The sequence below is a fragment of the Lycorma delicatula genome, chromosome 4 (genome assembly GCF_047948215.1).
Source record: "Lycorma delicatula isolate Av1 chromosome 4, ASM4794821v1, whole genome shotgun sequence".
Lineage (NCBI taxonomy): Eukaryota > Metazoa > Arthropoda > Insecta > Hemiptera > Fulgoridae > Lycorma > Lycorma delicatula.
Window position 1 is genome coordinate 171,814,353 of NC_134458.1, and position 16,680 is coordinate 171,831,032.

The window sequence follows — 16,680 nt, forward strand, 5'->3', positions numbered from 1 at the left end:
AAAAGGATCATATGAAATTAAAGCCTACTGCAAAAAATAAATATATTTCAGGAATGTATCAATTTTAACTGGGACTTGTTTTTAAATATTTTTCTTCATTATTTATGCACTTTTTATAATAAAAAATGGACTACTTACATTAATCCATGAAATAAACCACCCGTTTCAACAGGAAATGGGATACACACTGTTAAGTAGAAAAACTATTTTAATTGTAAATAAGATCTGCAGTCAAGAGAATTATAGGCGCACTTCTCTGCCAATGAAATATCAGTCTGTACAGTTCAGAACTGAGGAAAATTTACAATACATTTTTTCCCTTAAACACTCTCATTTATCTAACAGGCTTATACTCAGTGGAGGGGAAGATCCAACTGAACTTTTTAGCTAGGTTGGATACTTCCAGATACCACATATTTTTAAGGTATTAACATCATATACATCCATTCTCAGGAGGCTTTCTAACATTTGGAGGAAAAGCAATACATAGTGACATATTTGAGAGGCCAATATAAAATTGCTAACCAGTAATGTACCTCTTCCACTCAGTTTCTAAGGAATTGTAACCATTATCTTGACAGGACATTGGAAGCATTCTAATGTTTGAGTGAAGCACTCTATCTCATTTCTGATCTCTCTGATGGTGGAGAATCCCTTTCTCATTATAGAACTTTTCCCTTTACTTTCCACACATTATGCTAATCATATGATTATAATCATCGAATAATATTTTGATCGTTTCTTACATAGTAATTTTTTTGTGGATTTTGGTTAGATACCCACCAGATTCTGTTCTTAAGTAGTGAGAGTCTGTTGGAATTATTGCATCCTTGATTGATGGGAGTGAATCTAGGCGTGATCAGGTCCAGAGTTTGATTCCTACCTAGATCTTGCATACTAAGCTCAACCTAGAGCTGAGATAATTATTGGATATATCTGTGTATTTTAAGATATATATATATATATATATATATATATATATATATATATATATATATATATAACTTATCATTAAAAATAAATACACCAGTAATAAACGTTTATAATATTAAATGATATATATATATATATATATATATATTTTTTTTTTTTTCAATAAACAAAGTAAATTTTAACCTATTAGCTTCTGAATACAGAAAGGAATATATACAAGAAATAAGAAATTTTGTAATCTACTACATAAAAAATTACTAGTATTTACTACATAAAAAAATTACTAGTATTTATAATAGATTTATAGAAATAGGTAATAAAATCAATACCAAAATAAAATATATAAAGTGAAATAAAGAAAATAGTGCCCGATACCGTGCAAGAAAGGTCATTAGTACTCTCACAGCTGTTTTCACGGAAGAATTTATAGTTATTCTTTAATAGCAGTGACACATCTACTGTTTATAATTACAATTTTAATGCATAAGGTTGCAAGTTTGATCATGAAAGGAAAGGTGGTTTGAAGCTTCAGAAAAACATGAAAATGTGTGATAATACTTCTGTTATCAATGAAGTATCATTGATTTTGTTGAAAATAAAGGACAAAAGAACAATAATATGCATATATCCAATTGTGGAGATAAGACTGCAAAGAAGTATAATTTTTCTAATTTATTTTTTGAAAAACAGAAAGCCCAATAAAAACTATATAATCTACTCAGCAGTTAAACTTTTATATTCTTCTTACGATTTTAATTTCTGTAATTTAATTACAAAATAATAAAATAATAATTACAGAAATAAAAAAAAACAAATGTGACGTGGGACAAACCTACAACCAATGCGACCACAAACTGTTTGAAGTACTGCCCTTATTGAGGCAATCAATGCTTACTATTGTATCTTTCTTTGCAAATGTTTCATTCTATTTTATTGCAGAACAGCTGATGATGTATCAAGTTTATAAACGCTTCGATCAAAACAGATGCATGTGCCAGCAGCCTAATAATATACAGATTGTGTAATAACAGAAGATTATGAGCTATTATCAATTGAAACCCATAAATTATTTTATATTTCGTACTTTACAAAATTAGTATACAAATTAAAAAAAAAAAAGAATAAAAATATATTTCATAATTTTCATCGCCAGTGAGGAAATTTCTTATCAACGGTATTGAAAAAAAAGAATAAAAAATACAATACAAAAAGAATAAATATAATACACAGTCAAATCTCCCTATAACTGATTCCAAGGAACCCAGAATTTTCACTACCATAAAAGAGATTTCCATTATATAGAAAGGGGAAAAAACAGAGAATTGCACGTTTTCAAGTCGGAAGTGATATTATTTGATCCTTACTCCAACCCTTACTGATAATTTTCTTTAAAGGCTGTAGAGTATTATAGTACCATATTTTAATAAAAATTAAACAGGCTTAATGTGTAAAAAGAAAACTATATCAACCCACTAACCAAAACACCACAAAAATATTGAAGAAGTAAAAAATGACAAACAAAACTTGTATGATTTAATTCAAGTATATCAAAACATTTCAAAAATACACAAAAAATACGATAAAATTTAGTCATTTTTAAAGTTAGAAATTTCACTTGTATTAGTCAGTTTTAATGAATATTTATTTCTGTTTAAAGTAACTGGTAATTTTAATTGTTTATGTTTCAACTTATAAACATGTCTTCTATTTTTTCTTTATGTTCAGAACCTGTCGCTTTAAATTCTCATTAATGTCATAACAACTGAAACATATAAAAACAAGATGAATAACATCAAAAGCTTCTTTAGTGGAAGTCGGTAGTAAAACTCTGGTTCTGTTTCATCCTTATCTTCACTTTCTTTGTTGTAATTTTGAGAAATTATATTCTCTATTATCGTATTGTGTCCCAAAGTTACTGAGGTGGTTAAGTCATCATTAATGCTTACATAAACATTTAAATTCTTTTCTGCAAGTGACTGTAGAAATGTTAATTGTTTTATCCACTTGTCTAGCTGAATATAGTCTTCTAGATCACAGCTGCTATTATTCTTTTCTGCAAGCATAACAAATCCAGCAAGATGAACACATTTTTTATTGTTGCTGTAGTCAAATTTTACCACACTTTTTGCAGCAGACTTAGTAAATGATATGGACTGAATTTTTCTTTATTTTATACAGTCCATTTCTTCAATAAGTCTACACAATAATTTCTTTCTGTAGCAGCCTTTGAAACATTTAATAACTCCCTGGTCCATCAGTTGAAGAACATTTGTTATATTTGCCAGTAGAAATTGAATTTTTAGGTTTTTTAATCTCATAACATCAATATGAGCAGTACAATTGTCTACAAGCAATAAGATATTAGAATTATTTTTAATAATTCTTTTATCCCATGAATTTCTTCTTAAAAAAGTTTAGCAGTCCGTCCGTGCTGTTTTACTATTATGATACTTCACAATAGGGTTTTTACATTTTTAAAGTATCTTGGATTTACTGATTTTACAAGTAAAAAAAGATGTTTCTCAGTCCCTATCATATTAAAACAGACAAAAACGCTGATTCATTATTTTGAAAGTTTTCCGCCTATACACATTTTTCTCCTTTGAATTTTAATGTTTTATCAGAGAGGGCATTAAAAAACAGTCTATCTTCATCAGCATTAAATATGTCTTCTTCCTTGTAACCATTACATATTCTAGGCTACTCAGTTTTTAACCAGTCATTTGTAGCATTCAAATCAACATCTTTTGTCTCCCACTAATTTTAGCGAAAGAAATATTGTTGTTTTTCTAGCCAACCATCAGAAGCTTTAAAATTATTGTGATGAGTTCACCAAGAAACTTCCAACAAACATCAACTTGTTTAACACCTTTCTCTAATTCAAAAATGAGTTCCATTTTTTCTTGAAGAGGTAAGATTTTTACACTTAGACGACAATGGTTGAAAAAATAAACTCTGATTTAAAGAATGAAAAAACTGTGAAGACAGTTACACTAATTTAACAGAAAAGACAACCTCCAAACGAATACCATATAGAAATCTTAACACTTGCTCAACGTTCTAAACAAATGAACAACTGGCCAGGCCTGACCACCTGACTTCAATCATTGTGATGATCGCACATTCTCCGTTGTAAAATTCTAAGAATCTAGCCCTGTGTACTGTACTACTCTGCATTCAGTAGTACAACAGGCCTACTACTTGCCATGGCTCAAGCACTCATTCACTCTCTCTCTCTCTTCACAAGATAAAAGTCAACTCTTTTAACAGTCCGTCCTTCCTCATAAGTTTTAAAATTTTACGAATACTTTATTTTCATGCAAAAAAAGCAGGTGGCTTGACACAAAAGGTAGTTGCATTAGAGCTGTTAGAGTACTGGGATTTCATTGGCAATATAAATAGGTAAAAATATTACATATATAATTTTGTCTGGGGATGATTAATTCACCATATAAGCTTGAAGCTGGTGCTTGGGAATACAAAATTGAAATTTTGTTGCCTGACCGGGATTTGAACCTGGAGGACTTTTGGATGCTATACTTTACTATAGCAATGTGAAGGAACTAATATTGCTGCTATAGCGAGATTTCCAATATAAAGAGCCGCAACAAGGAGATTTAACTGTAATAATATACACATTATAATGCATAATATATATATATATATATAAATAATAAGAATATAATATAGATTTTTCAAAATAATCTTTTAGTAATTTCCGATAGATGCTATAGAGTTGTAAGTAAATTTCTTTCTAAAGCATGGGTAATGAATTCAAAAATACAAATTTACATTAATAGTGTGTATCAATTAATTATTCTTAAAAAACGACAATAAATAGATAACAGCAGTTAAAGGAATTAAGGGTACTTATCTTTATGATCATGTTAGATAAAATCCACCACTTTATACTAAAGAACTATTCCGGACATAACTCTATTAAATTACAATCACTATCAGAAATATATTAATCAGAGATAACAAACATTATAATAGTGAGCTGGTACCGCTACTCTGCTATTGTTCTAGTCATAGGTGATCAACCAAATTAAAAAAAAATTAACTACTTCAGACAGAAATAAAATATGACCTACATATTATTAAAGAGTAATTTATTATAATAATTTTCTTACCCAACTCTATAATCACGGCAAGAAGGTGGAGGATTCCAGATGGCACTGTGACACAGCAACCAATCACACCAAACCTGCAAAAAATAAAAAAATAAAAATAAAAATATTTTTAAAGACTAATAAATTTGATTAAAAATCACTTTAAAACCTCCATAATTATTCATTCATTTCCAACTTGATTATTCAACAGAGAATTGCTTTGAGCAATTTAATTCTGTATATATACTCGTATAAAAAAAATCATAACCAATGTTAATTTATTTTGACAATTTATTTTAACCGCCAAAGTTAATTTAATAAAAACATTACACCAAGAAATGATTTTAATAAAGAAGCTATTGTACCACTGAAATTTTATATAAAAACACATAATAAAAAAAGGAAAAAAATCCAAAATAAATCATTTCATAAAGATTTTATATTCTTTATGGAATTTCCAATACAACTCTGCAGCATGGGAAAAGTTGAATCTGTTACACTGGTTAGATCGAAGAAGAGATATTATTGCATATCAGCAAGAATGTCGGTTTTACAACTCTAAAACTATATATTGCTGGCCACCATGCAGGTGATTTTACAACTTTGTAATTACAATAACAAATTTATACTTTCACAAGTAAAGATAAATTGTATGTACCGCATGAACATTAGTATACATTTTCTCTCTCTCACACTCTCTCTCTCTCAACCCCCTCCGCCACTCATGTTGAAATGAATTCCCTACTCTATTCCTACCAACCAAGTAATGTACCTTTCTTCACTTCATGTATAATTATCCTATAATCAGAAGTATTTGTAATATTTTCTAATTTATATAATTCAAAATTAATTTATACATTACAACATTTTGTAAATCTGCAGATAAAATAAACATTTTATGATGAGGAAATGCTACAAAATGTAAATTAAAAACTTTATAAACAACTAGCAGACTCGGCAATGCTTCGCTATTGCTAGATTTCAGTGTGTGTATATATATATACACGAGGGTTATTTATATTTCAAGGTCCGATCGGTCGCAAAATAAAAACCCACGCAAAAATCAGATGAACCTTTGCACATATGTGTTGCGCAGCATCTCTAGTATGGCCTTCAGTCACTTTGTTTAGTTCTGAAAACGCAGCTAGCACATAAACATGTCTACAACAATATCATCAATAGCATCTCCCACCAAGTGTGAAGTGCATGCGGTAATTCAATTTCTTTAAGCTGAGGGGTATAATGCAGCTGAGATTCATACACGAATAAGTAATGTGTACGGTGAAACTTCAATGAGTGACAGCAAAGTGCGACAATGGTGCAGGAACTTTAAAGCAGGACGTACAGATGTTCAGGGAAGGAAGCGAGTGTCAACCGATGATCTCATTGAGCAAGTGGATGAGGTAATTCGAGAAAATCGTCAGTTCACAATTTCTGTATTGAGCGATTCGTTTCCTGAATTGTCAAGGTCAGCTCTCTACACCATTGTGAGTGAGAGACTTCAGTACCACAAACTCTGTGCGAGATGGGTTCCCAAGATACTGTCTGACCATAAAACAATGAGAATGGATGCCTCCGTAACGTTTCTCCAGTACTACCACAATGAAGGATAAAATTTTTTGAACAAAATTGTCACAGGGGACGAGACATGAGTCCATTTCGAAACTGAGGAAACAAAAGAACAATCCAAACAGTGGATGCATTCTCATTCTCCCAGAAAGAAGTTCAAGCGAACCTTCTCCAACAGAAAGTGTATGGCTACTGTGTTCTGGGACTGGAATGGAGTTCTCTTGGTGGAATTCATGGAACATGGCACGACCATCACTGCAGCCTCATACTGTGTGACTCTTCAACGTCTACGAAGGGCAATTCAGAATAAGCAGATAGGAATGTTGTCATCAGGCATTTTCTTTCTCCATGATAATGCTTGGCCACACACTGCAGCTGTAACAAATAAGCTCCTGCAGCATTTTCGTTGGGAAATGTTTGATCACCCACCATACAGCCCGGACTTGGCTCCATCTGATTTTCACCTCTTTGCTCACATGAAACGCTGGCTAGGAGGACAACATTTCGGCACAGACTCCGTTCTATGACGAGGGTATTGGAAAGTTGGTACCACGCTACGACAAATGTCTAAATCGGAGTGGCGACTATGTAGAGAAATAGTGTAACTATATAAGTACTTGTTACAAATAAAAATTTTTTTATTTTCACTGTGGTTTTAATTTCGTGACCAATCGGACCTTGAAAAAAAAATAACCCTTGTGTATATATATATAGACAAAATTAACGCTACTGAAAGTTTGATAAAAACATTAAAAAACTGAAGATTATAGAACTTCACAAAATTTAACCTTTCCCTTTATAAAAGTTAGAATGTAAATAAATCCAACTGGAAAAATAGCACTACCTATTGGATTTAATTCAAACCACTCTCTAAACACAGAAGTCAGTGGCAAATACCCCTAACTTTCTTTCTACTGGTCAGATCAAGGATTTCAATAGCTTTAAACCTTCTCCAGACAATGCAGACCATTTTACAAAAACCTGTGCATAAATCAGACCACACCAGTAGTTTTTTAGTGTACTGCAGACATATACACAGACATTGACTTTTGTATATATAGAAGAAGAAAGTCTGTTTGTGTATGTTTGTTTCATAAATATTTCAACACCAGCGCCACCTAGCAGGTATAGTTTCTGCAAATATTTTTCTTTTCACATATCTAATATATATTCTGAATATGAGCCAAATCAGTCCATAAATACAATTTTTCCAAATATTTCAACCCCAGCGCCATCTAGTGGGTCCATTTTTTGCAGAGGTATTTCTTTCCACGCAACACATAGGACCTAAATTCAATTTTTCCAAATATATCAGACCCCAGAGCCACCTAGCAGGTCCATTTCTTGCAAAAATAGTTCTTTTCACATAACCAATACATATTCTGAATGAGCCAAATCAGACCATAAATACAATTTTTCAAAATATCTCAACCTCAGTGCCACCTAGCAGGTCCAAACTAAGTCAGAAACCCATAAATGATATACAAACAAACATTCATTTATACATATATAGACTATGATTACGAATTCTTTAAACTAACCTTTAACACACTAAAATTATCATAGCACAGAAAGTTACTTCATTACTACTTTTTCATTCACACTCATTAATTTCACTTTTAAATTCTCTGTTTAGCAATCTTAGGAGCCCTTTCAAATAACTTATAAAGTCTTGTTCTTACATGTGTATGACTTTTAATTTTATAACATATCGTTATTTTATACAGTAATAACTTTGTTGTAAAAATGTTTAAAAGAATATTTCTCACTTAAACTTTATGTATTTTGTTAAATAATAATACATAACTTTTGCCCGCGTATACTGTCACATATGCGCTACAGTTGGTTTGTTGATACTTTGCTGTTCCACTGGAAATTTTCCTGCAGGCACTTGCAGTATTACAGAAAACATATTTTGTTTTTCTTTCTAACATTTTAAAGCAAATATATGTTTCTTATACCAGTTCAGCAACTTAAAACCAAACCAAGCTGATTTGAACTATAGTTATTTGAAGTCACCATTAATGCTACAATTATAATGCCAGTATCCCAGCAAAGAATAGTATATACAATTTGGTTATGAAATGATGTACAGTGGGGTCAGTTTCAGATGCAAAACGAAACAGGCAAACTTCTGTTAAGACTCCAGAGGCCACAGCCAAAGTTCAGAGAATTTCTGCAGCTGCTGCTGATGAGTCTACTGCAGATAAGATAAGATCTATTAATTTTTTTTTTAATTTAATAACTTTTCACTTATAAATTAATTAATTTTTATGCACTGAAGTGATAATAGGTTCTTTTTAAAAATGTATTTGGGGGCACCGAAACAAAATAAAAATGAAAATTCAAATCAGTATATTTTTTTACAATTCTATTTATTCAGCAAGCATTTCTGATATCAATAATTTTATATTTTGCTTCTTTGTTATATTAATTCAACAAACTTCTATTATTAATTTAAACACTGAACAGTAATTTTTTGGAGTTGCTTTAAATAAAAATAATATGTAACAGTAACAGTCATGATTCCTTTTTTTATTTTATTCCCAATTGTCTTTATCTCATTTTTTTTCTTCGGCCTGACAGCATACACTGTGGTATAATACCAACAAAAAACCACCTAAGAAGGTTTTCTAAGAAACAATGTTAATCAAAGAACTGACTAACAGCATAAAATTATTTTTAATGAAACTCAAAAGGAAAGAAAAAATTTGGGAAAATTTCAACGAGAAAGAATGAATAAACATAAATAAATCTGAATCAGGATCGGGATGGGGTCATAGATCAGGAATCCATTCCTCCATTATTCTATCTTATAGCAGTATAACAACACATAGGCTAATAATACCTTAATAGCTGGAAGAAGCACTAGTACATCGGACATAAATGTCAACTGGTTTTGATTCTGCTGGCGATCACAATCAGATAAATTATTTTCAACATTAGTGTTATCATTATTACAGCTTCCATTATTGCTATCATTATGCAATTGTTCTTTAAGTAGTTGTATACATCTCTCTAATATCAAATTGAACATCTGAAGTGATATTATTAATGCACACTCTTGAGTAGCAGACCTGTAACTTGGTTCTAAATCATCATCTGCAACAGATACAAATAAAAAACATATATTATTTACTACTCTCCTTTTTATAACTTTTAGAAACATAATTAAAATCTATTACAAGAAAACTTTACAAACACGTAATTATACCAACCGTTTTATACAAAAACTGTGGACTACTGCCAATAATGTGTACTAGGCAAAGAGTTGCACAGTAGGCAGTCAGTTATTTATATTCAGAAGCAAATTAAACCAAAAATTAACAAACTAGCAAAATAATTTATATCTTAAAAAATTAATATGTATGCATTAAGAAGTCTGACTTTAATCACACTTAAAATAAATCTAATCTGCTAATAATAGCAAAAAAAGTAAAGGACCAAAAATTTTTAAAAGAATTAAAGAAATAATTATAACCTAATCATTAAATAGTGGAAATTCCTTCCTAAGCAAGTAAGATGAAATTACCCCTCCATACCATACTCCCACCATACATACCATACAACTACTCTATTAAATTAATACAAACTGAAAATAAAAACAACAAAAATTGGGAAATTGTTTTACTTTTTTCCGCTACTAGAACTTCTTGCACATCCACCAGACAGAGAAAAAAGAGTCCGTGGATAATTCAACATACCACACGATTTTAGGAATGAGTGAAATTGTTACTTTAGGTACCCTTTATTTGACCTCAGGCAGCTCTTTAATTTGTTGAAGGAAAAAACATTTTTTTTTTGTTAACATAATATGTAGGTCGATGCAAAATTATTTATCAGTAATGTGCTGCTTCCACCACAGAAAAAATTTCTTGGTTTCTCAAAGAATTATGTAATATGTCAGCTACTACCTGAAAGGCAAATTGTATCTCTTTGGACTGGGATGTTTATCTCATACTGTAGTTTCTTGGTGGTACTTATCCTTTATCACCAACCACTCCTTTTCCCAATCCTTTACTTACTCTTTCGTAAATTTTTGAGGAAAATTTTCAAAAATGAAATGGAACAGCGTATCTTAAAACAACAGAGATTGATGAATAAAGACTATCCTAGACTTTTTCAAACTACTTTGAGAGAAAAATGTATTAGACTTTAAACACAATGACAAATATATAATGCTTTTTAAATATTTAAAACAGAATAGAATATGTCATAATAATGCAAGAGATAAGGAAACCAGAGTGATAAGTATATCATTACTCTCACAATTAACTTATACCATGAACAGTTCAGGAAAGGGTATGAATAATTAATACAAAAACCTCTACAGTAACAAATACAACAAAAGATTTTAAAGTACTTACAAATCGCCAAATAAAAATTAAACAACACGTATACAAAGATGGAGTATCTGAGAAGAAAGATTAGAAGCTTTTGAAATGTGGTGCTATAGGAGAATGTTAAAAATCGGATGGGTGGATAAAGTGACAAATGAAGAGGTATTGTGACAAATAGATGAAGAAAGAAGCATTTGGAAAAATATAGTTAAAAGAAGAGACAGACTTATAGGCCACATACTAAGGCATCCTGGAATAGTCGCTTTAATATTGGAAGGACAGGTAGAAGGAAAAAATTGTGTAGACAAGCCACGTTTGGAATATGTAAAACAAATTGTTAGGGATGTAGGACGTAGAGGGTATACTGAAATGAAACGACTAGCACTAGATAGGGAATCTTGGAGAGCTGCATCAAACCAGTCAAATGACTGAAGACAAAAAAAAAAACAAAGATGAAATTGTTTTCTTTATAAATAAGATGATTTTTTGGATATTACTATATTTGAATTTTTAAACGCTGCAATTTTTTTTTTTAAATTGTTTACATAAGAATATTTTAATTTTTAATAATCAAATTAAAAGTTCGGGGAAACGTTCACTACGACACAATAAAAACAAGAACCTTATTTAATAATGAGCATAATAAATATTCTGCATATTTCAGCCGCTACGGATGGTTAGCAATACGAGGGAAGGGGCAAAGGTAAAAGGAGGTTCTGTAAATAATTTATTTGGGATATTAAAGATGCAAGATAAAACGGCGTTCACCGGCCTCGAAAGGGGAACCGAACAAGGAATCGCTAACGACCTTCCGTTCCGTACGTCCTTGACAAGGTTACATCAGAGTCTTTGCTCCCACAAATTGCAGTTCAACTTACTACCGTGACCGGTTTCATACGAATACAAATTAACACAACGCAGTCCAGTTTAAAGTTTAACGTAAATAATATGAGACCTTGAGTTAATATGGGTTTATTTGGTTTTGGCAAATGCAAGGAAAATTTATCAACCCAAACATTAATTTTATAAAAAAAAAAAAAGCCACTTACAATATTTTTGTGACTATAAATAACAAGTATACTAGACACTAGAGGTATAATGGAAACCTCAATCGCTTAAAAATTTAAATAAAAACCAGTTATCCATTATATTTACTTAATCTCTCAGCCAAAAAGCCAAAGCCCAATTACAGTCACTTTATGATAGATGAATTGTTTGGCGTACGAAAATTGTCAGGCCTAACCTGTATCCGAATCCAATCAAATACCAAGACATTACAACTATCCCACCGAAGTCCGCGTACGGTACTTTGAACGACAAATTTTCTTATCGATGCAAGATCTGGTGAGAACTTAAAACAATCTTAAATGCCTCGTATTTCTACAACATACAAATATATTTCAATAAATTAAAACTGACTGAAGATTGATATGGTCGCCCATTATTTTATTTTATTTTTTGTGCATTAAATACTGCGTATCGACGTTTAGTCGTTTATTTCCATACGTTGTTTTCTTTTCTTCAGTTCTATCTATTTTCATCTTTTTAGTTGAATTTATTTATTTTTAAATTTTTTTGGCAGTCGTGTTTTTTTTTTTAATTTTTATAACTGTTTTTATTATTTAATACTTTTTAGTGATCATCGAGAAAATTAACGATTCGAAGACACGTGGACTTAAAAACAATCGGCAGTTGGAAGATCAAGCTCTTCCTCGCTCCGCCAACTCTCTACAAATCTCAGTTATTTTCCTCAACAACCTATTCACTGCTGATAACAAACGGTTCTGCCTCATCAGTTTGCTTTATTATTTTTACTAAAAAAAAACTCCAAACAAATAAATTATCTTTAATCCGAATAGAAATATTTAGTGTGAAAACCGGATCAGATTCCATATTATAATACATACATAAAAACGCGTACTGTAATTAACTGTAGTTAAATGAAATAGAGAAAAGTATCAGAACGGGATAAGTACTAAGAGTGTGAACTTCACAAGGCGATTCTTTCGAAAAAGATAATAATATTTTCTACCCACGATATAAAACCTAAGATTTTATCACCGAACACGATAAGATTTTTTTTTATTAATACGTTAACGCGGATGACGTCATCATGGGTTCGGCCACGGGGCGCAGACATCGTCATTGTAACGTCCCTGGTTTATGCTTTTTTAAGGGGTAGGGGATCAAGCAGCAATAATTATCAGCAACGATTCATTCGCTCCCGCCTCAAGGAAGGTTTGAATTTCGTATTCACGGCTTTAGTTTACCATTCTTTCTTAAATAATTTTTTACGAATTTTTAATTTTTTTTCTATACTACTCAAATTTTCTAACCGGTTTTGTTCCAGTTTTCATTTTATTTTAGATTTTTTCAATTTTTTCTGTTAGAGTTTAATATAAGTCAAAGAAAAATCGAATAAGTTCTTCATTGAAAATCAGCCCAGCAATGACATCAAAAAGGGTAAGTTCATTTTTATATTGTATTTTTCAGATGACTATTTTAGTATTAATACTAAACAATTTTAATACGTAATATTTTTTAGCACATAATTTCACATTATCACTGGTCATGTACTTTTTGGAAATTATAAAATTACATTTAAAAAAAATAGTTCACATAATGAGCATAGCTCTTATTAAATACATGTTTTCAATTTCTTTGAAAATATTCCCTTATCTTAATCGATTCATCGCTTTTACATATTCTTCTTTGAATTCATAAAATGCGTTTAACCTTTTTTATAAAATCATTTATAATCGTTTTTGTTAATCATTTCTTACAAAACTTTTAATGATTATTTCCACATTAACATTCCTGGTTATTTCAACTTCTTTTTTTAGAAACATGCAGACAATTCTCAGCTGCCAGCCCCTTTAGGAATAAATAAAAGAAACCTGTCCGTTACTGCAGAAAAGAAAGAATCTTGTCATCAGAAGAAGTGTTTAATTTCCTAATGAATTCAGACGTCGAAGATTCTGACGATGAATGCGAACCTTCTTCTGACGGCGAAGAAGAGGAAGAAGACAATCAATTAACATATTATTGATAATCAAGCAACAGTACCAGAGAATCTACCTGGTAGATCGAACGTCCTGCAACCGCACCAATTCTCTTTACTGGCAATCCTGGGCTTAGAGTTATGCCGGCCAGGATCCAAGAGATTATTTTTATCTTACTCCAAACGATGAATTTTTTAATTTAATTATTCGAGAATATAATTATCAAGGGGAACAACTAGAATAAAAAAAAATTCATTTTCGCGTATTTCTTCGTGGAAACCGTTTGCAAGAGAAGTGAAAATTTTTTTGGGACTTTTGTTTCTTTCGAGTCACTACCCGGCACCTACTTTAGTCACTTACGGCAGGTTAGCTAACTTATATGATTTCCCGATTATGAGAAAAAATATGGCTAGAGATCGCTTCATGATAATTTTAAGGGCCCTTCATTTTGCACCTAATCCTCCCGATGGCGAGGAAACTCCAGCAGATCGATTATATAAAATTAGACCTTTAATTGACATTTTTCACACAAATATGTCTCGTATATATTATCCGACGAGAGAAAGGAGTATTGACGAGTCCGTGCTCCTGTGGAGAGTTCGTCTGTATTTTTCCATTACATACAGAACAAAAAATATAAATTCCGCATCAAATTTTATATGCTGACCCAAACAGATGGCCTAATATTATAAATGAAAATTTATACAGGAGCCGCAGATAATCAACCGGGTGGTAAGGGCCGTGTAGAAAAGGTTGCAAAACACTTGCTCCAGGATTATTTAGAAGTAGGACACAGTGTACTTCTGACCGATGAATTGCTGAGAAGAAAAACGTATGTAACGCGTACCCTGAAAGCAAACTGTAAAAGAAATCCAGTCCACATTATTAATAAAAAAATTTCAAGGGGGTGAAATTGAGCAAGGTTACACCAAGAAAAATATCTGTGCATTTAAATGGTTCGACAAACGCCAGATAATAATCACTTCTTCTCAACATAGTGCACAAATGACAACAGTCAAAACCGGATCTGAAAAAGAAAAAGATAAGCCCGAGGCTATCGCAAAATATAACGAGAGTATGGACGGAATTTATCGAGCGGATCAACTCGTAGCTAACTAGCCCCCGGAAAAAAAAAAACTTTGCGATGGTATGGAAAAGTTGCTATTCATATATTTCATGATTATTAATAATGCGTAACTACTGTATAAAACATATAGGCCTAACAAGAAAATTCAAATTCATATTCCACGGCAAATGGAAAAGAATGAATCTCGTAGAAAACCACAGAGGAAATGCCGAGTGTGCACTCAAAAATAAGGTGGAAAAGTATCCCAAACCCACCGGGTCGCAAATCAGTTGATTTCGAAGTCAACAGTTCTAAGGTTCAAATCTTAGTAAATCCGTATAAAGTTACTTTTATATGGCTTTGATTACGAGATCGAGGATACCGGTGTTCTTTGGTGGTTGGGTTTCAATTAACCACACACCTCAGTCAAACTGTGTCAAAGTAGACACAATTTAAATAATGTATCAGGTTAGAATATTCATTACAATTTTTAGGAGTAATCTATTTCATACGGTGAGGCGACATTTTAAATTTTTTATGTAAAGTTTGCTATCAACGCAGCTAAATAGTTTTAACTAGGTTTCATTGGGGAAGTCATGAGATTTTCATTATTTATTCTTTTTTCTTTTTGTGGGTCTTGAAACTAAAAAGGTAGAGAATCACTGCTATAGACCATACATACAGTTACTTTTATACGGATTTGAAGACTAGATCGTGGATACCGGTGTTCTTTAGTGGTTGGATTTCAATTAACCACACATCTCAGGAATGGTCAAAATTAGACTGTACAAGACTACACTTCATTTACACTCATACATATCATCCTCATTCATCCTCTGAAGTAATACTTGAATGGTAATTCCCGGAGGCTAAACAGGAAAAGAAAGAAGAAATACGTTTCTATTACTGCAGTTTTTACAGTATGAATAAAACTAATGAAAAACACAATAATTATTTTGTTTGCTACTTGTCATGTGTTCTAAACCGATGACACGAAGATTATACTTAAATATAAACAAGCCTATATTTTGATAAAGAATATAAATTATTTCGATGCGATAAACATTTCATTATTTACAAATAACAGCAGACTGTATAGCGGAAGAACGGATGATATTTAGTCAGATAATGTGTTAGTTCTGCATTCTGTGGCGAGCGACGTCACTAAGGCATATTTCGTCGGTTTCCGGCCAAAACAGCACTACTAAGTTAAAAAAAAAAAACAATATTGGCATTGATCTTAAGGGTCTCAAAGATATGAATAAAAAAACCAGCTATATTGATTTGTTTCTTGATACCCCACTAGCACTGAACCTGTTAACAAACAGACAGGCAATATTCGAAGGCTAAACCCACCGGGTTGGTCTAGTGGTGAACGCGTCTTCGCAAATCAGCAGATTTTAAAAGTCGAGAGTTCCAACGTTCAAATCTTAGTAAAGGCAAACTTTTATATGGATTTGAATACTAGATCGTAGATACCGGTGTTCTTTGGTGGTTGGGGTTCAATTAACCAAACATCTCAGAAATTGTCGACCTGAGACTGTACAAGACTACACTTCACTTACACTCATACATATCATCCACATTCATCCTCTGAAGTAATACCTGACTGTGATTCCCGGGGGCTAAACAGGAAAAAAGTATTTGAAGGCTAAAAC

The 16,680-nt window shown here is 31.7% G+C and overlaps 1 protein-coding gene across 1 annotated transcript in view; it reads right to left on the bottom strand.

Annotated features, from left to right (window-relative positions):
• The window catches only part of LOC142324077 (uncharacterized), a 130,025-nt gene that overhangs the window by 26,224 nt on the left and 87,121 nt on the right, over window positions 1-16,680 (bottom strand). The window contains exons 14-15 of the mRNA XM_075364704.1: window positions 9,463-9,716; window positions 5,067-5,140 (exon numbers count right to left, since the gene is read on the bottom strand). Of these exons, the coding sequence (XP_075220819.1) occupies window positions 5,067-5,140; window positions 9,463-9,716 (328 nt within the window). The remainder of the gene's footprint in view (window positions 1-5,066; window positions 5,141-9,462; window positions 9,717-16,680) is intronic.